The sequence below is a fragment of the Pseudopodoces humilis genome, chromosome 14 (genome assembly GCF_049639895.1).
Source record: "Pseudopodoces humilis isolate 2021_Gansu_Grassland_sample_001 chromosome 14, ASM4963989v1, whole genome shotgun sequence".
Classification (NCBI taxonomy): domain Eukaryota; kingdom Metazoa; phylum Chordata; class Aves; order Passeriformes; family Paridae; genus Pseudopodoces; species Pseudopodoces humilis.
In genome coordinates this window covers 981286-1002971 of record NC_142213.1, presented here as the reverse complement: position 1 = coordinate 1002971, position 21686 = coordinate 981286, and the positions used below count along the sequence as shown (strand labels likewise).

Genomic DNA, 21686 nt, shown 5'->3' with positions numbered 1-21686 from the left:
CAAAACGGTGCTGTGTGGAGTTTTTAATGGCATCAGTGGCACCATTCCTGGGTGCCCAGGGGAAGGCAGAACCCCTCTAACTGCCCCGGTAGGTTGTGTAGGAGTAGGGGCTGATCAGGAGCGGGATGTGGAGCTTCTGTGCCGGGTCGGTGATGATGAAGACAACCTGAGGGAGAGTGAGGAGACAGCAGTGGGAATCCCCCCTCCTGTAGTGAGGCCCTGGGGAGTGCAGCCCCCTTGAGCCTGGCCCCAGCCCCCAGGCTTTCTGTGTCACCGCTCCCAGTCTCCCCACACTCCATACCTCCACAAAGGGGTAGAAGCTGGTGTGCCCCAGTCCCCGCCAGTACTCGGCTGTCTCAAAGTGCAGCTTGTAAGTGCCAGACTTGGCCTGTCCTGGTGCCAGGAGGGGCTGACAGCGCCCGTCCGCATCTGTGTACCTGAAACCAGACCAAGCCAGTCCTGCTGCACCCCAAAACACAACCCCACCCCCAGAACCTGCCCCGCTGTACCCTCAGAACCTGCCCTGGCCGTACCCCCAAGCACCAGCCCTGCCACCAGCAAGCAAACCCCAGTTGTGCCAGGAGCCTTTGGCCAAGCTCACAGAGCACTGGCAGCAGTGTCCCTGCCCCATTCCAGTGCCATCAGCTCTCCTACCTCTGTGCCAGCTCCGTCCACTGCGGCCCCGGCTCCTGCAGCTGGGCCAGCCGGACAGCAAGGCCGGCTGCCGGCAGCCCCGTGGCCGTGTTCAGCACATGGGTGGTCAGGGTGCCGTTTCCCGCCTCAGACATGCTATCAGCCTGTGGCAGAGGGAGAAGCAGGGCTTGGACCTGTCCTGGCAGCACCATCTGCCTTCTTCTTGACTGTGCTGCAGCCAAGCCCCTGCACCTCGCTCTTCCCCAGAGCTGGGATATGGAAACCCACGTCCTTCCCATGCCACGGTGCTCAGCCCCAGGCTCCGCAGCCACCATGTGTGGGTGCCAGCTGGTTCCCACCAGGATGCAGGGTCTGTGCTTACGGCAGCAGCTCCCTGCTCACCTGCCTGTCCTGGTGGGCCTCAGCACAGCACAGCAGCCAGCCTGGACCCGACGAGGAAGCAGCCCCATCCCAGCAGCCCCATCCCTGCCCACGCTGTCATGTTCCGGTGGACATTGACCCTGCCCAGCTCTCTGCAGCTGGCATCAAGGTCAGCGCTGCTGGGGGCAGCCAGGCCCCTTCTTCTCCTGGAGTTCCTGTGCTGGGGTGGGAGCACAGTTCGGGGCTGTGTCCCAGCAGCCGGCAGGACCAGGCAGCCTCCCTGGAGCCGGAGCAGCTCCCACTGGCAGCCTGACCCCAGCACCAGATGACGTGGGGGTGCCACAGAGGCACCCTGGCGAGCTTACCTGCCTGTCCTCTGTCCCGCTTGGCCATGGACATGTGGCCGATGACCCTGAACAAAACGCCATCCCCAGCCCGGCCTCCCTTCCTGGTGCCACGGCTCTCCCGGTGGAGCTGGCGCGGCTGGATGCCGCTATCCTGGCACGGGGCTCCCGCAGAACCGGGTGCTCCTCCCCGGCTGGGCCGAGCCGCACGGGCGGCTTCCCGCTGGGAGCTGTGCCGAGGAGCCCCGCTGGCACCCACGCTCCGGCAGCGCCGTGGCCCCGAGGCTGGTGGCCCAGAGCCCGGTGGGAAGCTGGGGCAGTGGGCCAGGAGGAGCCACAGCACAGCTGCCATCCCGGTCTCGCCTCCCACCACGGAAAGCACCTGGAGCGCATCGGTGCTGCGGCAGCCGGGCACGTGGGGCTGTCAGGAGCCAGCACCGGCTTCACCACAGCCTCGCCCTGCCCTTCTGCACTGCCAGGGCACCGGCGGGCTCAACGTCTCACCTGCACCGTGATGCGGGCGGTGGCGGTGGCTCGCAGCCCCATCCCCTCCAGGTCGGCAGCCTGGATCTCCAGTGTGTATTCAGGGACAGCCTGTGGCAAGAGGCTCTGTCACCCACAAGTGGGGGATGAGCTCGGTGGGGGCTGAGTCCGGGACTCACCTCTGCCACCAGCCCCAGCCTGGCTACAGAGACCAGCCCAGAGCTGCTGTCGATGGTGAACATCCCGGGCTGGGGCTTCTCTGGCACCTGGCTCAGGATGGAATATCTCACAATGCCATTGTTGGTGTTCACGGCGTCGTCTGCGTCGGTGGCCAGCACCTGCAAAACCGACGTGCCTGGAGCAGGTGGTTATTGGTGACCTGTCACACATCCCTCCAGTGCTGCCTGCCAGGTGGTGGCAGTGGTCCCACCTGGCTTAGCTCCCTCCAGCACAGAGCCGTGGAAAACTGCCTGGGTGAAGACGGGCCGGTTGTCGTTCACATCATGAAGCAGGAGGAGCAGCGTCCCCATGCCGGTGGCAGCTTGTGGTGACCCTGTGGGACTGAGAGTCAGCAAGGCACCCAGGGAGGGGCCTGGACCCCATGGGGGCACACGGAGCTGGGCACGGGGGCAGCAGTTGACCACCCTCACCATTGTCCACGGCCAGGACGATGGCCTTGTAGGTGCTGTTGATGGCATACGCCGATTCCCAGTCCAGTGGCTGGGCTGCCGTGATGATGCCGTTCTCAGGGTTAATGGCTAACCACCCCGCGGGGTCGCTGCCCATGCGATACCTGGGGGCAGCCAGGAGTCAGCAGCGGGAGAGAAAGGGGCACACGGGACAGCGCAGCCCCTCAGACACCCCAGAAAAGCCCCCACCACCCTCCACTCACGTGATTTTCTGGTTCTGGTCCTTGTCGGGATCCTGGGCTGTGTAGGAGGCGATCTGGTATCCCACTGGCACATCCTCCCTCACCATCACCTCCTTGACTGGGGGTATGAAGATGGGGGCTTCATTCTTGTCCCTGACCACCACCAGGACAGTGGCTGTGGCAGGTTTCAGGGTCATGGTGAAGGGGACCTCGTTCTCCACTGACACCACGAGCTTGTACTGGTTCTGGGTCTCATAATCCAGGCCCTGGGGGTGGGAGAGAAGCCGGGTATTGCCAGCAGGGAGTCAGCTGGTGCTGAGGCAGCCATGCAGCAGCGGGACCTACCTTGGCAGTTTTCAGAACCCCATCATTAGTTTTGGGGTCAGTGCTGATCTCGAAGTCGCCCTGCGGGTCCCCGCTCTGGATGCGGTAGACAGCGTGCCAGGCTGGGGATCCTGGCAGGTCCTGGTCTGTCACATGCAGCCGGGCCACTATCACCCCCACCTCGTTCTCGTCCACTGCCACCTCATACTGCAAGATGGGACAAGGACAATCACCTGTGTGGCCCCAGGCACCCCAGGTGAGGGCTTGTGCCACGATGGTCGGGGAGGGCAGCGGCCGGGGCCGGGTGGTACCATGCTGGGGTTGAAGATGGGAGGGTTGTCGTTGGCATCAGTGACTTTGATGATGGCAGTGGCAGTGTTGGTCAGGCCTTTGCCCTCCTGGTCTGCAGCCTGGATGATCAGCGTGTAGTTGGGAGTGGTCTGCAGGGCAAAATCACCCAGTTAGGGCTGGGGTGGGGACTGTGGTCTTCCCCTCCTCCAGCCATCACCTGCCTGCTCCTCCACCCTTCTGCAGCCTCGCTGTTCCCTGCTGGCACAGAGGCAGCCAATGTCCCAGCTGCCCACCCGAGGGGCTGGCACTGCACCCACTCCAGGGCTCAGCAAGCCTGGAGGTCCCTGGAGTGTCTCAAGCACAGCTCAAGGCTGCAGACACCCCTACAGCCAGGGACAGTGGCCCAGGGATTGCATGTCCCAAATCCAGATGGACACCAGGGCTCCAGTATCCCTTTCTCCCCATAGCACATCCCACTGCAGAGTAGCTGCAGGCTCCCCTGAGCTGTGGCAAGGTGCCCACCTCCCGGTCCAGTCCTGTGCCAATGACACTGATGATGCCCTTCTCGGCATTGATGGTGAACATCTCCCGTGCACCCTTGGGCTCCTCGCTGAGGATGGAGTAGCCAATGATGCCATTGTTCACGTTGATCGCATCATCTGCATCTGTAGCGTTCACGGTCATCACAGATGTGCCTGGACATGGGGACAAGTCAGGGAGATTTTAATGATGGGACAGAATCCACCGGACACGCTGGCACTGCTCCTGCTCAGGGCTCTGTGTGGTCCCAGCTCAGAGCCCCCATGTACCTGGCTTTGCATTCTCCTCAATGTAGCCAACAAAGACTTGCTGGGTGAAGACGGGCCGGTTGTCGTTCTGGTCAGTGACGGTGATGATGATCTCCATGGGGTCTTCCACGGGCTGCCCGTTGGCTGACACAGCATGGGAGTAGAGCTGCAAGGGCACAGTCAGTGTGTGCCGTCCCCAGGACCATCCCCATCCTGCCACAGGCTCCCCTCACTCACCACATATTTATCCTTGTCCTCCCGGTCCAGGGGTTTTGTCACCTCCAGCCACCCCGTCTCCCGCTCAATGATGAAGACACCCACAGGGATGGTGTCTGCTCCCTGCCCCGTGATGCTGTAGAAAACCTTGGTCTCCTTGTCCTTGTTGGATTTGATCTGGCAGCGAGGCAGGAAGGGGAGGGTGAGACGTGTCCCAGTCCTCCAGGGACCCCCCTGTGACCCAGTCCATGGGCACACGTACCTGCACCAGCTTCTTGGGGAAGGGTCCCTGATCATTCTCGGGGCAGTTGATGGGGGGGATGACCCAGTCCCTCTCCTGCTGCTGGAGGCCGTGTCCATGCTCCGGGAAGGTCAGCATGTCCTGTGGGATGGAGAGCAGGGCTGTAGGGCCATGGAGGGACACAGCTCTGCCCAGAACTTCGGGGGGGTGGCCATGCAACAGCCCCGGCCCCACTGCGATGGTCCCACCTGCAGGAGGAGGAGGAGGAGGAGGGTGAAGGTGCAGAGTGCCATGGCTGCAGCTGCACTGGCTGTTCCCCCCAGGTGCCAGCTGGGAACTTTCCCTGTTGCGTCAGTGACCTTGGCCAGGAAAGCAGAACCGGCTTTCCAGAGCTGCCAGCCCCGGCGGGTCTGGGGGCGCCGTATGGGGGGACCCAGCACATGACATACTGCTCCAGGCTGGGTGGGACGATGGAGTCCAGGAATCCCCCCGGAGCCCCTCGGTGGCCATGGGAACCCCCATTCCAGTGGGGCTGGGGGGCACACACAGGTCCCCCCCCCGAGAGTACCAGTGCTCCCATAGGCGGCAAAGGGGGAGGAGACACCAGGGGTTGGCACGGAGGAATGGGGAAGGGGGGCTGTTCCTACGGGGGCGATGGTGGGAGGTGTCAGGGTCATGGGAACACCGGCAGGGAGGAATGGCAGGACCACGAAGGTGCCTGGAGATACCGGGATGTCCGGGCGTGCCCACGGGGCTGCGCTCCGGGGCCGGGGGCGCCGGGGGGCGGCACTGAGAGACCGGGGGTGCCTCGGCCGGTACCCGAGGATTGCCGGGCCCTACCGGGGAGTGTCAGGGGCTTCCAAAGGCGATCCCGATGGCTACAGACCGGGGAGGTGCCCGACGGGGTGCCCGGGGGTTAACGGGGGGTTAATCGCGGGTTGCCGAAGGTTGCCACGGCACACCAAGAGTTTACCGGCGGTGCCCCAGGGTTCCCGGGAGGTACTGTGGATTGACAGCAGGATTTCAGAGGGGTGCCCGGAGAGTATTAAAGGTTCCGGTACCGGGCGGTGCCCGAGGGGTACCGGGATGCGCCTGGATCTTGACGGGTGGGTGCCTGGGAGGTTACACGGGGTACTGGGGATTGCCGTAGGGTTCCAGGGGAATACCGGGAATATACCCTGCTGTGGTATCGGGGTGTTGTATCGGGGGTTGCCGGAGGCTTCCAGAGAGGTACCGCGGTGTAACGGGGATTGCCGAGGGTGTTGTAGGGGGTAAACTCCCGGTTGGAGGGTCCCGGGGGTAATGGAGGGGTTCAGGGCATTTCCGGGGGATGCTCAGGGCGTACTGGGGCCGCTCTCCGGGGCGGGGCGGTACCTGCGCGGCCACCGCCTCACCTGGGGCGTTGCGGGGCGGGACGGGGCGGGACGCGGCGGGCGGCGACCGGAGCGGCGGCGGCGGCGACAGTAACGGACGGGCCATGCGGGGGCCGCGCTCCGGGCTCTGCCCTCTCTCCATCTTCATCCTTCTCCTCCTCTCCCCGCTCCTGCCGGCGGCCGCCTTCTCCCCGTCCCCGCCGTGCGTCCTCCCGGGGCTGCGCCGCGGGCCGCTCCCCGCACCAGGTAACTCGCACCGTCGGGGCGCGGCGGCACCGGACCCCCGGAACACCTCGGGGACGGGCTGGGGCTGCGATCGGGACCGGGATCGGGAATCGGGCCTCCGAACCCTGGGGGGACGGCAGGGCCTCCCTCGCTGCCGGGATCAGGATCGCGTTGCCCCCGGTGGCGGGGACGCTGCTTTTCGGGAGGAGCTCGCTGTGCCCCGAGTGTGGGGCTGCGCCATGGGGCTAGCCGGGCTCCTGTGGTCCAGATCTGTGCTCCCCCCCGGGCTGTGGGCCTTGGCCATGGGGCTGGCTGTGCCCGGGGGGCTGGCGGTGCCCGTCTGATCTCACCGGGCTGCTGGCGGCTGATGCCAGCGCCTTTGGCCCAGCCATGGGGCACCCGCTGCGAGCAGGGCTGGGTCCCCGCAGGGTGGGTGGCCGGCGCGGGGCCGGCAATGGGGTTGGGTGACCCAGGGCCACCCTTCTCCGGCCCTGGGGTCCGGGCTGTGGCTGGCCCGAGGCTGGGCAGGGCCCTGCTGCTGCCAGCTCTTGGCTCGCTGCCGGCGCTTGGCCCGGGCCCGTTGCCCTCTTCGCTCGGCGGCTCCCGGGGGATCGGAGCTGCCCGAGAACGCGGCCGGAGCCAGCGCTCGTCTAATGGCCGCGGGAGCGCTAAAAGCTCTCCTCGGCGGTAAGTGCCAGGGAGCGGCCTCGACCTCCGCCTGCTGTGGACACCACATCCCGTTTCCATCAGCGAAGCCTGCCAGGACTGGAGGTGGGCGCTGCCAGGCCCCTGCTGTGGGCACAGGCTGGGGTCTGGCCGTGCAGCTGCGACCCCCTCCGTGGGCAGTACATGGCCCCGGTACCGACCGTGCGGCTCCGTCTTGGCACCCGGCGGGCACGGAGCCCTGTGGGCCCTCCACGGAGGGACCCCCGAGGACACGGTGGGGTACCCCCTGTGCCGCCTGGCACTGCGGTGGGAACAGCAACTCGTGCCCGGCTTGCCAGGGTGAATGATGCCCGTCCAGCCCCATCAAAGTCTCTTATCGCGGCCACCGCGACTGGGAGGGGCCCCGGTGCTGCCCTCGGGGCACGGTTGCTGCTCCCCACATGGCCCCACCGTCGGCCCTGGGCTCGATCCCTCTGGTGTGGGGCACAGCTCTCCGTGCCCCATTCCACGCCTTCCGCAGCCCCCCCCAGCCCCGCTCCGCGTCCCGCCCTGGGCCGCTCGGCCGCCCGGAGCTGGCTCAGCTCCGCTAATCCCCTAATCCTTTCCCCGGGGGGAGCGGAGCCGGGGCTGTGTCCAGCACGAGGGATGCAGCGTGGTAGGCGGGGGAGGGAGATTGAGTGCCCAGTGATCTGGCCACGGGGGGGTTGGGAGCCCCGAGGGGGTGACACACCGGGAGGGGGCTGGGGCAGGGCTCTGCCCGCCCAGGAATTTCCCATCATCTGCGAAACAAAGCCGAAACTTCCACCGAAACTTCCACTGCGCTCCCGTACGGCGCCCGGTGTTCCCTGCCCCGATCCTGGTGTCCTCTCCCCATCTTCTACCGCCGCCAGCCTCACTCCGCCTCGGGACTCCGGGGGATCGCGGGGTCCTGGAGCTGGCGGTTGCGGCTCGGGGGTGTTGGGGGAGAGGTCCCCCCCATCCCCCTGACCCCTCACCCTCGCAGGGAGCTCCGGAGGCTGCGCAGGGCCGTACAGGACGGAGGAGCCCGATGTCGGGGTGCGGGAGGACGGGGGCTCCGTGCGGCTACCGGGGGTGGGCAGGGCTCTCGCCGTACCCCCCCAAGATGCTGGTTTCCCCCGGTATGCCGCTGGCCAGCCAGACCCTGCCCCAGTTCCTGCAAAGAGCAGGCACTCCCCCCAGGTAATGCTGCACCGCAAATCCCCCATCCCCTGCTCCCCCAGCCGGCTGTGCCCTCATTCACCTCCATCCCACAGGAGCTCCCCAGGGCTCACGCTGCTCTCAGGAGGCAGAAGAGGGACTGGGTGATCCCCCCCATCAAGGTTCCTGAAAATGAGAGGGGCCCCTTCCCCAAGAAGCTGGTTCAGGTATGAGGCTGGTCAGTCTGGGCATGGAGATGGGTGCTAGGGGTGCATCCCCACTGCATCGGGGTGGGGCATACTTTGGGATGTCCTGTGTCACCTCCCAGATCAAATCCAACCGGGACAGAGACACCAAGATCTTCTACAGCATCACAGGGCAGGGAGCAGATGCCCCTCCCGAGGGCATCTTCACCATTGAGAAGGAGTCAGGCTGGATGAAAGTGACGCAGCCGCTGGACCGTGAGCACATCGACAAGTACCACGTAGGTCCTTGCCTGGGGACACCAGGGGGATGTTGGGGTGCTCTGCCAGGTCCCCCACTCACACCCCACCCCACAGCTCTTCTCCCACGCCGTGTCTGAGAACGGGAAGCCAGTGGAGGAGCCGATGGAGATCATCGTGACAGTGACAGACCAAAATGACAACAAGCCCCAGTTCACACAGGAGGTGTTCAGGGGCTCTGTGCCAGAGGGAGCTCTGCCAGGTAGGACCTCATGCCTTGGGGAATCTCTGCATTCCACCAGCCATGTTCCTTGGGCACAGCCCTGGCATCCCACTTACCTGGACATCCACATCCCCAGGCACCTCCGTCATGCAGGTGACAGCCACGGATGCCGATGATGCGGTGGAGACCTACAATGGTGTCATCGCCTACTCCATCCTCAGCCAGGAGCCACGGGAGCCCCATCCCCAAATGTTCACCGTCAACCGGGCCACTGGCACCCTCAGCGTGATTGCCAGCGGCCTCGACCGGGAGGTGGGCTCTGCAGCACCGTGGGGCAGGGGTCCCAGCCCCAAGCAGGGGCTGACAGAGTGTCTGTCCGTCTGTCTGTCCACCACAGCGAGTGCGGGAGTACACGCTGACTGTGCAGGCAGCTGACCTGGATGGGGAGGGACTGACCACCACAGCGCTGGCCGTCATCGAGATCGCTGATGTCAATGACAATGCCCCCGAGTTTGACCCCAAAACGGTAATGTGGGCCCCCCTACTGGGTGTGACCCTCCCTGGTGCGTGCTGGGCCGTGCTGCTGATGGTGCCTCTGACCTGCAGTACGAGGCGGCCGTGCCAGAGAACGTGGCCGGGCGGGAGGTGGCCCGGCTGGCTGTCACCGACCTGGACAAGCCCGGCACGCCGGCGTGGCAAGCCGTCTACTCCATCGTGCGCGGCAACGACGGGGGTGCCTTTGCCATCGCCACCGACCCTGCCACCAACGAGGGCATCCTCCGCACCGCCAAGGTCTGTGTCACCTCATGTCCCCCCAGTGCTGCCCACAGTGGGGTCCTGCCTGTGCCTCTCTCACTACCCATGTCTCCCCCTCTCCCAGGGTCTGGACTACGAGGCCAAGCAGCAGTTTGTGCTCCATGTGGCGGTGGCCAACGAGGTCCCCTTTGTCGTGAAGCTGCCGATGGCCACTGCTACGGTGACAGTCACCGTGGAGGATGTCAATGAGGCCCCGGTGTTCGTGCCGCTGGTGCAGCTGGCCACGGTGTCGGAGGATGTGCCCCCGGGGCAGACCCTCACCGCCTGCACGGCCCAGGACCCTGACAAAGCGCAGGGCCAGAGGATCAAGTGAGCGGGGATGGGGTTGGAGCGGAGGTTTGGGGGGTCTCCGCTGCCCCTCGCCGCAGCACCAGCTCCCCTGTGCCCCCCAGGTACCTGGTGGGGCACGACCCGGCAGGCTGGCTGGCTGTGCACCCCGAGAATGGCCTGGTGACCGCGCGGGACCACCTGGACCGCGAGTCCCCCTTTGTCAAGAACAGCACCTACATGGCCATGCTGCTGGCCGTGGATGATGGTGAGGGACATGAAAGAGCCCTTGTTCCCCCTCCCACGTGAGGGGCACGTGCTGCCATCACCAGGAAACACATCCCAGCTCCAGCATGGAGCAATGCAGGGGCTGCCTGGCCCCACCCCTGCCCAGGGCACGCCAGCCCCATGAGAGTCCTGGGTTTGGGGTCCCCTCTACAGAATTGTCCCCACCAGGCTCACCGCCGGCTACGGGCACGGGCACGCTACTCCTCACCCTGCTCGATGTGAACGACAACGGCCCCGAGGCCGAGCCACGGGACATCACTGTCTGCCAGCGCAGTCCCCAGCCCCAGCTCCTCACCGTCACCGACCGGGACCTGCCCCCCAACACCGGCCCCTTCCGTGCCGAGCTCACCCACGGCTCGGAGGACAGCTGGGCTGTGGAGGTGGGGGACACAGGTATTGCAGTGGGGCTGAACATTATATGGGGGGGTCCTCAGCAGAGGCAGCTGTGCTGTGGCTGCATTCCTGGTGCATCGTCCGTGAGCCCCCAATCTCACACAGGTGACACAGTGACACTGCAGCTGGTGGCACCGCTGGAGCCGGACACCTACAGCGTGTACCTGCGGCTGCTGGACCAGCCGGGCAGAGCCCAAGTGACCATTGTCACCGCACGGGTCTGTGCCTGCGAGGGGCAGGCACAGGGCTGTCCCCAGAGACCCCAGCCTGTCACCGCCCTGCCCTTCGTCCTCGCCACCCTGGGCGCGCTACTGGCCCTGCTGCGTGAGTGGGGCTCCTGGGGCTGTGGGGATACCCCTGTCCTGGGCACCTGGGGGACACATGTTCCCACTGATGGCACTATTCCCCCCAGTCATCCTGCTGCTGCTGCTGCTCTTCATGAGGAGGAGGAAGGTGACAAAGGAGCCGCTGCTGCTGCCCGAAGATGACACAAGGGACAACATCTTCTACTATGGGGAAGAGGGCGGCGGCGAGGAGGACCAGGTGGGTGTGGGGGTCAGGGGTCTGGTGACAGCGTGGGCAGCCTGACTCTGCCCCTCTCCATGTGTGTGTGTCCCCAGAACTACGACCTGAGCCAGCTGCACCGGGGGCTGGACGCCCGGCCCGAGGTGATCCGCAATGACGTGGCCCCCACCCTCCTGCCAGCCCCCCAGTACCGGCCCCGCCCCGCCAACCCCGACGATATCGGCACCTTCATCGAGGAGGTGAGTCCTGACCTGGAGAGAGCCTGGGGATGACAGCACAGGGACACAGGTACTGACCCCTCTGCTCCCCCAGAACCTGAAGGCGGCTGACACGGACCCCACGGCCCCCCCCTACGACTCGCTGCTGGTGTTTGACTACGAGGGCAGCGGCTCGGAGGCCACCTCGCTCAGCTCCCTCAACTCCTCCGCCTCTGACGGGGACCAGGACTACGACTACCTCAACGACTGGGGCGGCCGCTTCCGCAAGCTGGCCGAGCTCTATGGCGGAGGCGAGGAGGACGATTAGGGACCCCCAGCCTGCTGCTGCCCCTGCCTTATTGCTGCTTTTGTGCCTTGGGGGTTCCCCCTGCTGTGCCCCCCACCCCAGCGCAGCCCCCTCACCTCCTCGCCTGTGTTTTTGTGGTTATTATCTATTTTTTAAGGTATGGAATGATGGCGTGTGATGCTGCGGACAAGGGGATGGGAGCTGGGTCATTTTTAATAAAGGATTTGGTTTTTTTAGATGTTCCAGGCTCTGTGTCACTTTGTGCCCTGGAGATCAGCGCTGCCCTGAGCCCTGCAGTGAACCCTCCCCAGCCCTGGGCTCCCTTGCCCATCACAGTGTGGAACCTATGGCACAGCTGCAGTGTCACCCATGCCCCCTGCCATGGTGTCCTTGTCCCCAAGGAGTGCTGATGGGCGCTGACCACCAATTTGTCCTTCATGGGAGTGACACTGGTGGCATTGGGCATTCCTGGTGCTAAATCCCTCCTGGCTTGGGCAGCCAGACCATGGGTGCTAGCATGGGTGGGCACATCAGCCTCTGCCCCTGGCAGGATCCTGAGCTATGGGGGTCTCCCACTGGCTCCAGGATCAGCTCCTGACAGGCATGGGATGGGGGCAGCTGATGGCACAGGGGCTCCCCTTCCATAGGGTCACTCCCAGCTGTGCGGTGCTTTGGGACAGAAGGGTATGGGGGAAGCCAGGGACTGCAGCATCAGGAGGGGTCCTTCTTGCCCGGGTGATCCCTGGGTACAATGTTTGTCCCCTGTGGCGGAGCTGGGATCTGTGGGGACACCCTGGGGTACTCCTGGCTCCTGTCACCCATCAGCACCCCTTGTTCCCACTGCCCTGGACGGGGGAGGCATGGAGAGCACGAGGGCCGGGAGTATCAGGGGCACGGGGAGCCGGGGGTACGCGGGACGGGCAGAGCACCCGGGGTGTTGAGGGTACCGGGGGCTGAAGGAGTAACGGGGGTTCCGCGGTACCGGGGAGGGTACAGCAGTACCGTGGGGGGTACCGGGACAGCGGGTGTCGGGGTACCGGGATCCCGGGTGCGGGCGGGACGGGACCGCCTCCCGTCGGGGCGGGACGGGGCGGTTCTCGGCGGGGTCGACACCTGCGGGGAGGGATCGGGAGGGGACCGAACGCACCTGCGACTCCGTGGTGGCAGCGCCCGATCCCTCCAGCACCAACCGGCACCTGCACCGGCACCGGCACCGGCCATGGGGCGGCGGGCGGGTTGCTCGGTCCCGCTCTGCCTCCTCTTGCTCCTGCTCCAGGTGAGCCACGGAGTGGGGCGGCAGGACCCTGCCCGGGACCCTGCCCGGGGCAGCGGGACCTTGCTCGGGACCCTGCCCGGTGCTAAGGTCTCTCTCCGGGCAGAGCGGGCAGCGGCTGTGCCAGCGGGCAGCGTCGTGCCAGCCCGGCTTCACCAACGAGACCTTCGCTCTGACGGTGCCGCGGGACAGCGTGGCGGCGGGACGGGCTGTGGGACGAGGTAAGGACACGGGGACAACCGGCTATGGAGGGCAGGGTGGCTGTGAGGACAGGGACGGGACTGTGGGACAGACAGGGGGGTGTGTGGGACGGGGGTGGGTGATGGAGGACGTTAAGCCGTGGCTCCGTGCCCGAGTGGTGCTGGTGTGGCCACGGGGATGGGGCTGTGGGGACAGTGCTGTGGCAGTGGGGATGGTGCCATGGGGATGGCGCTATGGCGGTGGGGACAGTGCCATGACGGTGGGGCCAGGCTGGCTGTGGTGGCAGGTGGCATGGGGGACAGAGGCTGGTGTGTCCCCCAGAGCGGTGGGGCCGCACTGAGGGCTCTGGTGGTCCCAGGGCAAGCGCCAGTCAGTGGTCCTGGCATGGTGGGACAGAGTCGTGGCGCAGGGGCAGCAGGAGCCGCTCCCCGGGGTGCGCCGGCGCGGGCGGCGCTGACTCAGGCACCGCAGACCTGTTGGGGCCGGCAGGTTGGGGTGTGGGGTGCGCAGGCGCCTGCCCTGCCCCGTGCCTCACCTGGCACCCTGGGTTCACCAGGGTAAGCCCCCCTTTGGACCCACAGCGTAGGCCCCCAGAGCAGCTCTTGGCATGGGGACGGGCACCAGAATGGGCTCCTAGGCTTTTGGGGATGTTGGTGTCCCATTATGCTGGCACTAAAGCCCTGTTTGGGTTTGGCAAGGGGGCACTGGGGAGCTGCTGCCACTCTGGGGCCCCCACGAAAGACTCTGTGGGCTCTGGGGCTGTGTGCAGTGGCTGCCACCATTTGCACCAGTTCATGCTGAGAGTGATGCTGGCACGCAGTGTGTGTGCCAGGCTGGCTGGGTGGGCACAGAGCTGAGGGGTACTGAGCACCCAGTGCTGCACCAAGGGCTCCCAAACATCCTCAGTTCCGTAACGGCTTTTCCTGGGAGAGCCAGGAATCGGACCCTGCCCCATACCCCAGGAATTGTGTTTGTTTGCCTTGTGGTTGATCATTAACTGCAGAAACCGATGTCCATCAGGGCGGGGCCTGATACCAGGGTGACGGGCAGCCCTGTGACTTTCCTGCAGCACTGAGACCTGCTGGAATCCTCTGTCCTGGCACCAGCACTTTCAGTTTTGGGTTCCGGTCACAGTCAGGGCGTGGGAGGAAGGAAGGGACCATCTGCCCTTGAGGCCTGTGTGGCACCCAGTGATTCACAGCTGTGCCACGGCACTGCCAGCCATGGGGTGGCCGAGCCTGGTGGATGCCAGGCCATGCTGGGCCACAGAGCACCCCAAAGCTTGTGGCCAGGCTGACGAGCTGGCCTGTAATTAACGTGATGAGTTGAGCACGGTGTTTTCCCTCCAGCAGGCCCAGACAGGCCCTGCACGGCGCCGGGGCGGCGAACAGCAACACCTGCGTGGGGGCTGCGGCATCACCAGGGCTCTGCTCCGTGGGTCGGGGGGCTCTGGGGTGGTGGGGATGTGATGGGGACTGGGACAGTCCCCGTCAGCCCTGGGTGGAGAAACCTCGAGAGTCTGAAGTCACGGCGAAACTGGGGTGACGTCAGTGGATGTGTCACCCACAGCACCTTCACCCCGGGGTGAGCCCCCTGCCCTGGCACAGCCGCGTGTGCGCAACACACGGTGGTGGTGGCACTGCGGGGATGGCGACACCCTGCTCTGCCTGTGCCCAGCCCCGCTGAGACCTCACAGGGCATGAGGTGGCTTTGGGGGGCTGCCCTGTTTCCCTGAGTGGGGTCTCGGCCCCACACCCTGCTTGGCAGCCTGGCTGTCCCAGTGCCCTGTAGGTGGTGGTGGGAGACTGAAGTGGGGGGATCCCCCTGTAGGACTCCCTGAGTTCTCCTTTTCTCCCACCCCCATCATTCCCAGGAGAGGGCCCCCCCTCCACCCCCAGCTCCCAGCCCCGAGGAGAGGAGGGCTGGGGCCAGCCCTCCTTCAGCCAAGCTGGAAAAACAGGTTGTGCACGGCCAGGTGGGAAGGGGGGGAGTTGGAAGGGGGGAGAGCGGGAAGAGGGGAGCTGGTTCTGAGCACCCTCCTGGAATGCAGTGCGGGCTGAGCACTGAGCGCTCGGTGCACCCGTGTGGGGCTGGGGGCTTCGTGCCGCCCCTCGCTGCACCCACCGGGCCCGCTGCCAGGGCCAGGGCCGAGCACTGCGGCTGTGCCCGAGGCTGCCGCTCCTTCCCCGCCTGTCCCGGCACGTTCCTGCCCAGCCGGCCCCACCGGCTCCCCCAGCCCTGGCCGGGGGTCCCGCCGTGGGGTGAGCGGGGCTGGCATCGCGCCGGCTGCTCCTGGGCCGGGTCGGGGGCACAGGGGTGGGCAGGGGGGCAGCGATTGCTCCCCCCTCCATGCCACAGCCATTCCGGATTCCTGGGCTGCTCGTGGGCTGACGTAACCCACGGGCTCCGTTCCGATCGGGGCCGCGCTGCCTCCCGCCCACCCCGGCGCGTCCCCTGCCGAGGCGATGCTGGCAGGGCTGGCTCCGGAGCCTGGGTGCCGCTGGCTCCAACAACTCTCTCCCAGACAAAGGGGGCTTGTTCGGGAGCACAGCCCGGCTCATGTGATGCCGGCTGACCGCTGCCTCGTGGCGGCCCAGCTCTACTGCGCCCAGCCCGGTGCCAAGCTAGTGACATCGGGACCCCGCCGGCCCGCTGTCCCTGGGGTTGGGGGTCCCGGACGTACCTGGGCAGGTTGAGGGGTCTGTCTGCCAGCGCACTGGGTGGCAGTGCAGGTGAGGGACTTCTGCACTGGTTTTCATTGGAAAAGCACCTGGAGCAGCATGGGCACAGTGGTGGTGACATGCTGTGCCACAGGGATACGCCCGTATGGGGATGTGCCGTGCCTGGTGCCATGCCGTACATGGTGCTGGGGACCGGGACGTGTTGTGCCAGGTGCCACTCACCCCATTGTCACTGTCTGGCAGGGATCCTGTGGCACGGTAGGTCCTGCCATGTCCCGTCCTGGACCAAAGCCAGGTCAGGGGTGCACTGTGTGCTGTGCCCAGGATGGAATCCTGGCAGGGCAAGTGTCACTGTGTGTGGAGCATCCCCACCACTGCTGGGGCGTGGCTGTGCTGTGTGTGCCCATGTCCCCAGAACCCCCTGCCACTCGGTCCCCTGTCCCCAGTGAGCTTTGTGGACTGTGGTGAGCTGCACCGTGCCGCCTTCCTCCCGGACGACACGCGCTTCAAGGTGAGCAGGGATGGCATCGTCTCTGCCACCCGGCCCGTGCAGCTCCAGCAGCGGGAGATCGCCTTTGCCGTGCACACCTGGGACACCACGGGCAAGAAGCATTCGGCCAAGGTGACCCTGCGCCAGCGGTGGCGCCAGCACCGACACGAGCGGATGCAGCAGGTAAAGCACAGACCCATTCCCTGGGGTCACAGCAGCCCCTGCCCCTGGTGCAGAGGGCTCAGCAAGGTGCTGGCACTGAGTGGTGCCATTGTCCCAACAGGACACGGTACCCGACATGCTGACCTTCCCGGAGCATGGACACGGCCTCCGGCGGCAGAAGAGGGACTGGGTCATTCCCCCCATCAACTGCCCCGAGAATGAGCGGGGACCCTTCCCCAAGAAGCTGGTGCAGGTACGTGTGCCCACAGGGACCAGGCAGGGTCCAAGGGTGTCCCCAGAGCACTGGAACATGTCTCCACCTGCTTCTTCCTGCCTCGCTGCCAGATCAAATCCAACAAGGACAAGGAGACCAAGGTTTTCTACAGCATCACGGGGCAGGGAGCAGACACCATCCCTGTGGGTGTCTTCATCATCGAGCGGGAGACGGGGTGGCTGGAGGTGACAAAACCCCTGGACCGGGAGGACAAGGATAAATATGTGGTGAGTGAGGGGAGCCTGTGGCAGGATGGGGATGGTCCTGGGGACGGCACACACACTGACTGTGCCCTTGCAGCTCTACTCCCATGCTGTGTCAGCCAACGGGCAGCCCGTGGAAGACCCCATGGAGATCATCATCACCGTCACTGACCAGAACGACAACCGGCCCGTCTTCACCCAGCAAGTCTTTGTTGGCTACATTGAGGAGAATGCAAAGCCAGGTACATGGGGGCTCTGAGCTGGGACCACACAGAGCCCTGAGCGGGAGCAGTGCCAGCGTGTCCGGTGGATTCTGTCCCATCATTAAAATCTCCCTGACTTGTCCCCATGTCCAGGCACATCTGTGATGACCGTGAACGCTACAGATGCAGATGATGCGATCAACGTGAACAATGGCATCATTGGCTACTCCATCCTCAGCGAGGAGCCCAAGGGTGCACGGGAGATGTTCACCATCAATGCCGAGAAGGGCATCATCAGTGTCATTGGCACAGGACTGGACCGGGAGGTGGGCACCTTGCCACAGCTCAGGGGAGCCTGCAGCTACTCTGCAGTGGGATGTGCTATGGGGAGAAAGGGATACTGGAGCCCTGGTGTCCATCTGGATTTGGGACATGCAATCCCTGGGCCACTGTCCCTGGCTGTAGGGGTGTCTGCAGCCTTGAGCTGTGCTTGAGACACTCCAGGGACCTCCAGGCTTGCTGAGCCCTGGAGTGGGTGCAGTGCCAGCCCCTCAGGTGGGCAGCTGGGACATTGGCTGCCTCTGTGCCAGCAGGGAACAGCGAGGCTGGAGAAGGGTGGAGGAGCAGGCAGGTGATGGCTGGAGGAGGGGAAGACCACAGTCCCCACCCCAGCCCTAACTGGGTGATTTTGCCCTGCAGACCACTCCCAACTACACGCTGATCATCCAGGCTGCAGACCAGGAGGGCAAAGGCCTGACCAACACTGCCACTGCCATCATCAAAGTCACTGATGCCAACGACAACCCTCCCATCTTCAACCCCAGCATGGTACCACCCGGCCCCGGCCGCTGCCCTCCCCGACCATCGTGGCACAAGCCCCCACCTTGGGTGCCTGGGGCCACACAGGTGATTGTCCTTGTCCCATCTTGCAGTATGAGGTGGCAGTGGACGAGAACGAGGTGGGGGTGATAGTGGCCCGGCTGCATGTGACAGACCAGGACCTGCCAGGATCCCCAGCCTGGCACGCTGTCTACCGCATCCAGAGCGGGGACCCGCAGGGCGACTTCGAGATCAGCACTGACCCCAAAACTAATGATGGGGTTCTGAAAACTGCCAAGGTAGGTCCCGCTGCTGCATGGCTGCCTCAGCACCAGCTGACTCCCTGCTGGCAATACCCGGCTTCTCTCCCACCCCCAGGGCCTGGATTATGAGACCCAGAACCAGTACAAGCTCGTGGTGTCAGTGGAGAACGAGGTCCCCTTCACCGTGACCCTGAAACCTGCCACAGCCACTGTCCTGGTGGTGGTCAGGGACAAGAATGAAGCCCCCATCTTCATACCCCCAGTCAAGGAGGTGATGGTGAGGGAGGATGTGCCAGTGGGATACCAGATCGCCTCCTACACAGCCCAGGATCCCGACAAGGACCAGAACCAGAAAATCACGTGAGTGGAGGGTGGTGGGGGCTTTTCTGGGGTGTCTGAGGGGCTGCGCTGTCCCGTGTGCCCCTTTCTCTCCCGCTGCTGACTCCTGGCTGCCCCCAGGTATCGCATGGGCAGCGACCCCGCGGGGTGGTTAGCCATTAACCCTGAGAACGGCATCATCACGGCAGCCCAGCCACTGGACCGGGAATCGGCGTATGCCATCAACAGCACCTACAAGGCCATCGTCCTGGCCGTGGACAATGGTGAGGGTGGTCAACTGCTGCCCCCGTGCCCAGCTCCGTGTGCCCCCATGGGGTCCAGGCCCCTCCCTGGGTGCCTTGCTGACTCTCAGTCCCACAGGGTCACCACAAGCTGCCACCGGCATGGGGACGCTGCTCCTCCTGCTTCATGATGTGAACGACAACGGGCCCGTGCCAGAGCCCCGGAGCTTCGACATCTGCAACCGGCAGCCCGAGGAGCAGACGCTGAAGATCATCGACAAAGACCTGCCCCCCAACACCTACCCCTTCCAGGCAGAGCTGATGCACGGCTCTGGCAGCAACTGGACTGCCAGGGTGGTGCAACAAGGTGGGTGCCACCTGCTCTGGTGCTGGCTCTGCCGTGAGCACTAGGCTGGGCACCTGTCACAGGACAAAGTCCTGTGCCAGCGCCAAGGGTGTTCCCAAACCAGAGCTGGGAAAGGGGCTGGAGCACCAGGAGTGGCTGAGGGAGCTGGGAAGGCTCAGGAGGGACCTTCTTGCTCTCCACAACTCCCTGGCAGGAGGATGCAGCCAGGTGAGGATCAGGATCTGCTCCTAAGGGACAGGACAAGGGGAAACAACCTCAAGTTGTGCCAGGAGAGATTTAGGTTGGATATTGGGGAAAATTAATTAATGGAAAGGGGTAGTCAAGCATTGGAACAGGCTGCCCAGGGCAGTGGTGGAGTCCCCATCCCTGGAGGGATTTAAGAGCTATGTGAATGTGGCACTTCAGGAAATGGGTCAGTGGTGGCCTTGGCAGTGCTGGGGGAGGCTGGACTCAGTAATCTTGGAGATATTTTCCAACCTGAATGATTCTGTGGTTCACCAAGACCTAGTGAAGCTGACCATGAAGAAAGAGCTGGAGCCGGGCGAGTACAGCATCTTCCTGAAGCTGCTGGATGCGCAGAACAAGGAGCAGATCACACAGGTGCGAGCCCAGGTCTGCAGCTGCGAGGGGCCAGCCAAGAACTGCGAGAAGCGAGCGTTCATCTCCGGTGGCATGGGCGTGCCTGCCATCCTGGGCATCCTGGGGGGCATCCTGGCTCTGCTCAGTGAGTACCCGTGGACAAGGATGACAGGGACAGAGAGAGGGTCACCCTCTCCCTGCTGCCCTGACACCCCATCCCTGTGCCTGCAGTCCTCTTGCTGCTGCTGCTGCTCTTCGCAAGGAGGAGGAAGGTGGTGAAGGAACCGCTGCTCCCACCCGAGGATGACATGAGGGACAATGTGTACCATTATGACGAGGAGGGCGGTGGCGAGGAGGACCAGGTGGGACGCCTGTGCCTGCTGGACCCTGCCCACCCGGTGGTGGTGGCGGTGCCCACAGTTGTCCCTCGAGCCTTGACTCCTGCTGTCCCCTCAGGACTATGACCTGAGCCAGCTGCACCGGGGGCTGGACGCCCGGCCCGAGGTGATCCGCAATGACGTGGCCCCCACCCTCCTGCCAGCCCCCCAGTACCGGCCCCGCCCCGCCAACCCCGATGAGATTGGGAACTTCATTGACGAGGTGAGTCCTGGCCCAGGGGAGCCCAGGGGGTGGCACATCCCTGCCACACCAGTGCAGGGACACAGGTACTGACCCCTCTGCTCCCCCAGAACCTGAAGGCGGCTGACACGGACCCCACGGCCCCCCCCTACGACTCGCTGCTGGTGTTTGACTACGAGGGCAGCGGCTCGGAGGCCACCTCGCTCAGCTCCCTCAACTCCTCCGCCTCTGACGGGGACCAGGACTACGACTACCTCAACGACTGGGGCGGCCGCTTCCGCAAGCTGGCCGAGCTCTATGGCGGCGGCGAGGAGGACGATTAGGGACCCCCAGCCTGCTGCTGCCACCTCATTTCACCCCTCTGGACTCATGTCGGTCTCTGTCCAGGGTGGCCAAACCCCCTCCAACACCTCCTGAACCCCGTGCCCAAGTCTCCCTCACTGAGAAAACCTCAGGCTCACTGGGGGATGGGGGGTTTTTGGGGTAGTCTGGGTGTTTCCTGGCCCCCTTGGCTCCAGGGCATGGAACAGTTTAATCCATTCCCCATCCTGGAATTGAGGTGCTCCCAGCTGTGGGGGGCAGGATCAGGTCCTTCTTCCCTTTTCCATGTGGGGAAAAAGGGTTTCTCTGGCGCTCTCCAAAATATCTCGTGCTCCCAGCCCCACACAGGCTCAGATCGTGAACCTGCTGATGGAGAAGTGCGACCAGGCACTCGATCAACACAGACCAAAGGTGCGCCATCACACGTGGTGATTCCCGCATCACAGGGAATTGTATTTACTACAGTATGTACAGGCAGATTTCTATTTTTCCGTATCCCAGATTATGGTTTGATTTCTTCCCATCTCGTGTAATTAGCGTCTTCCCAGGTGTAATTAGCGTGCAGTCATTGAAAGGTACTTTCCAAAATCAAAGGGCTTTCCCAAAATCCTGACCTCTGTGTTTAGCTGTCATCACAGTTTGTATTTTTTATCATGGGAAAAGGGTCTGACGCAAGCTGTGAAACCAGCGGTGGCCAAGTGTTGATTGCATGTTTTTTATATAAAATTGAAATAATAAATTGTTTTAAGAAAACCAAACCACTTTTCTGTGCGTGAGGCTCTGCCGGTGCTGGAAGGCTTTACCTGCTGCACAGGTGTGGCCGTGGCCCCCTCCACAGGGCAAGTGGGCAATCAGAATCGTGGAAGGGTTTGAGCTGGAAGAGACCTTAAGGATGTTAAATTCCACCCCTCCGCAAGGGCAGGGACGCCTTCCACTATCCCAGGTTGCTCCAAGCCCCGGCCACCCCGGCCTTGGGCACTTCCAGGGCTGGGACAGACACAGCTGCTCTGGACAAGTGGCAGGGGGTCATCGCTCTCAAGTGAGAAGGATTCTTTCCCAACAGCGCGTCTAACGCTGCCCTGAGGCGGTGGGAGCCATTTCCGCGGCCCAGCCCGTGTCCCCAGGCCCGCCCCGGCTCCCCGGCCGCTCTCTCCGCCCTTTCCCGACCTCCCCAAGATGGCGGCCAGCAGCGCGGCCCCTCCCCTCACGCGCCCTCCCTGTCATGGCGGCCGGCTGCGGCCCCGCCCCTTCCCCTGAC

The 21686-nt window shown here is 64.5% G+C and overlaps 3 protein-coding genes across 4 annotated transcripts; 2 read left to right on the top strand and 1 right to left on the bottom strand.

Moving 5' to 3' along the window:
- Window positions 1-8: 8 nt before the first annotated feature.
- Window positions 9-4931, bottom strand: LOC102111961 (5-hydroxyisourate hydrolase-like). 2 transcript variants are annotated; one of them, XM_014260531.2, is made up of 15 exons: window positions 4821-4931; window positions 4594-4713; window positions 4353-4508; window positions 4137-4281; window positions 3850-4022; window positions 3348-3476; window positions 3058-3243; window positions 2734-2978; window positions 2492-2634; window positions 2272-2394; window positions 2021-2196; window positions 1863-1952; window positions 655-797; window positions 302-437; window positions 9-166 (listed from the first exon to the last, which is right to left on the bottom strand). In XM_014260531.2, exons 1-15 carry the CDS (start codon window positions 4863-4865, stop codon window positions 77-79), a joined length of 2100 nt encoding a protein of 699 aa, XP_014116006.2. In that variant the 5' UTR covers window positions 4866-4931; the 3' UTR covers window positions 9-76. The 2 variants fall into 2 exon arrangements, with proteins under 2 accessions (XP_014116006.2, XP_087918283.1); XM_088062157.1 differs by lacking the exons at window positions 1863-1952; window positions 2021-2196; window positions 2272-2394; ... (7 more) ...; window positions 4594-4713; window positions 4821-4931 and adding an exon at window positions 1380-1700.
- A 1074-nt stretch (window positions 4932-6005) lies between these two features.
- On the top strand, window positions 6006-11691 carry LOC102104003 (B-cadherin-like). The gene is made up of 15 exons (XM_005531897.3): window positions 6006-6191; window positions 7840-8036; window positions 8111-8221; window positions 8323-8478; window positions 8555-8699; window positions 8797-8972; window positions 9058-9186; window positions 9267-9452; window positions 9541-9785; window positions 9869-10011; window positions 10200-10424; window positions 10530-10748; window positions 10837-10967; window positions 11045-11188; window positions 11262-11691. Exons 1-15 carry the CDS (start codon window positions 6050-6052, stop codon window positions 11472-11474), a joined length of 2562 nt encoding a protein of 853 aa, XP_005531954.2. The 5' UTR covers window positions 6006-6049; the 3' UTR covers window positions 11475-11691.
- Window positions 11692-12572: 881 nt separating this feature from the next.
- CDH1 (cadherin 1) lies at window positions 12573-21186 on the top strand. Its single transcript, XM_014260567.2, has 16 exons — window positions 12573-12729; window positions 12833-12947; window positions 16055-16281; window positions 16382-16513; window positions 16606-16761; window positions 16835-16979; window positions 17094-17266; window positions 17640-17768; window positions 17873-18058; window positions 18138-18382; window positions 18482-18624; window positions 18722-18949; window positions 19452-19673; window positions 19760-19890; window positions 19985-20128; window positions 20218-21186. The coding sequence occupies exons 1-16, from the start codon at window positions 12673-12675 to the stop codon at window positions 20428-20430; spliced, it is 2646 nt and encodes an 881-aa protein (XP_014116042.2). The 5' UTR covers window positions 12573-12672; the 3' UTR covers window positions 20431-21186.
- The last annotated feature ends 500 nt before the right edge of the window (window positions 21187-21686 follow it).

Excerpts from the sequence above, each read along its gene's own strand:
- LOC102104003 (XM_005531897.3), top strand. The coding sequence starts at position 6,050 with ATGCGGGGGCCGCGCTCCGGGCTCTGCCCTCTCTCCATCTTCATCCTT. Across the intron at positions 8,973-9,057 it reads CCAGCGGCCTCGACCGGGAG|CGAGTGCGGGAGTACACGCT; the intron begins GTGGGCTCTGCA and ends TGTCCACCACAG. Across the intron at positions 10,425-10,529 it reads TGTGGAGGTGGGGGACACAG|GTGACACAGTGACACTGCAG; the intron begins GTATTGCAGTGG and ends AATCTCACACAG.
- LOC102111961 (XM_014260531.2), bottom strand. The coding sequence starts at position 4,865 with ATGGCACTCTGCACCTTCACCCTCCTCCTCCTCCTCCTCCTGCAG. Across the intron at positions 798-1,862 it reads CCGCCCGCATCACGGTGCAG|GCTGATAGCATGTCTGAGGC; the intron begins GTGAGACGTTGA and ends CCTCTGCCACAG. Across the intron at positions 167-301 it reads GCTTCTACCCCTTTGTGGAG|GTTGTCTTCATCATCACCGA; the intron begins GTATGGAGTGTG and ends ACTCTCCCTCAG.
- CDH1 (XM_014260567.2), top strand. The coding sequence starts at position 12,673 with ATGGGGCGGCGGGCGGGTTGCTCGGTCCCGCTCTGCCTCCTCTTGCTC. Across the intron at positions 16,514-16,605 it reads TCCCCAAGAAGCTGGTGCAG|ATCAAATCCAACAAGGACAA; the intron begins GTACGTGTGCCC and ends CCTCGCTGCCAG. Across the intron at positions 18,059-18,137 it reads GGGTTCTGAAAACTGCCAAG|GGCCTGGATTATGAGACCCA; the intron begins GTAGGTCCCGCT and ends TCCCACCCCCAG.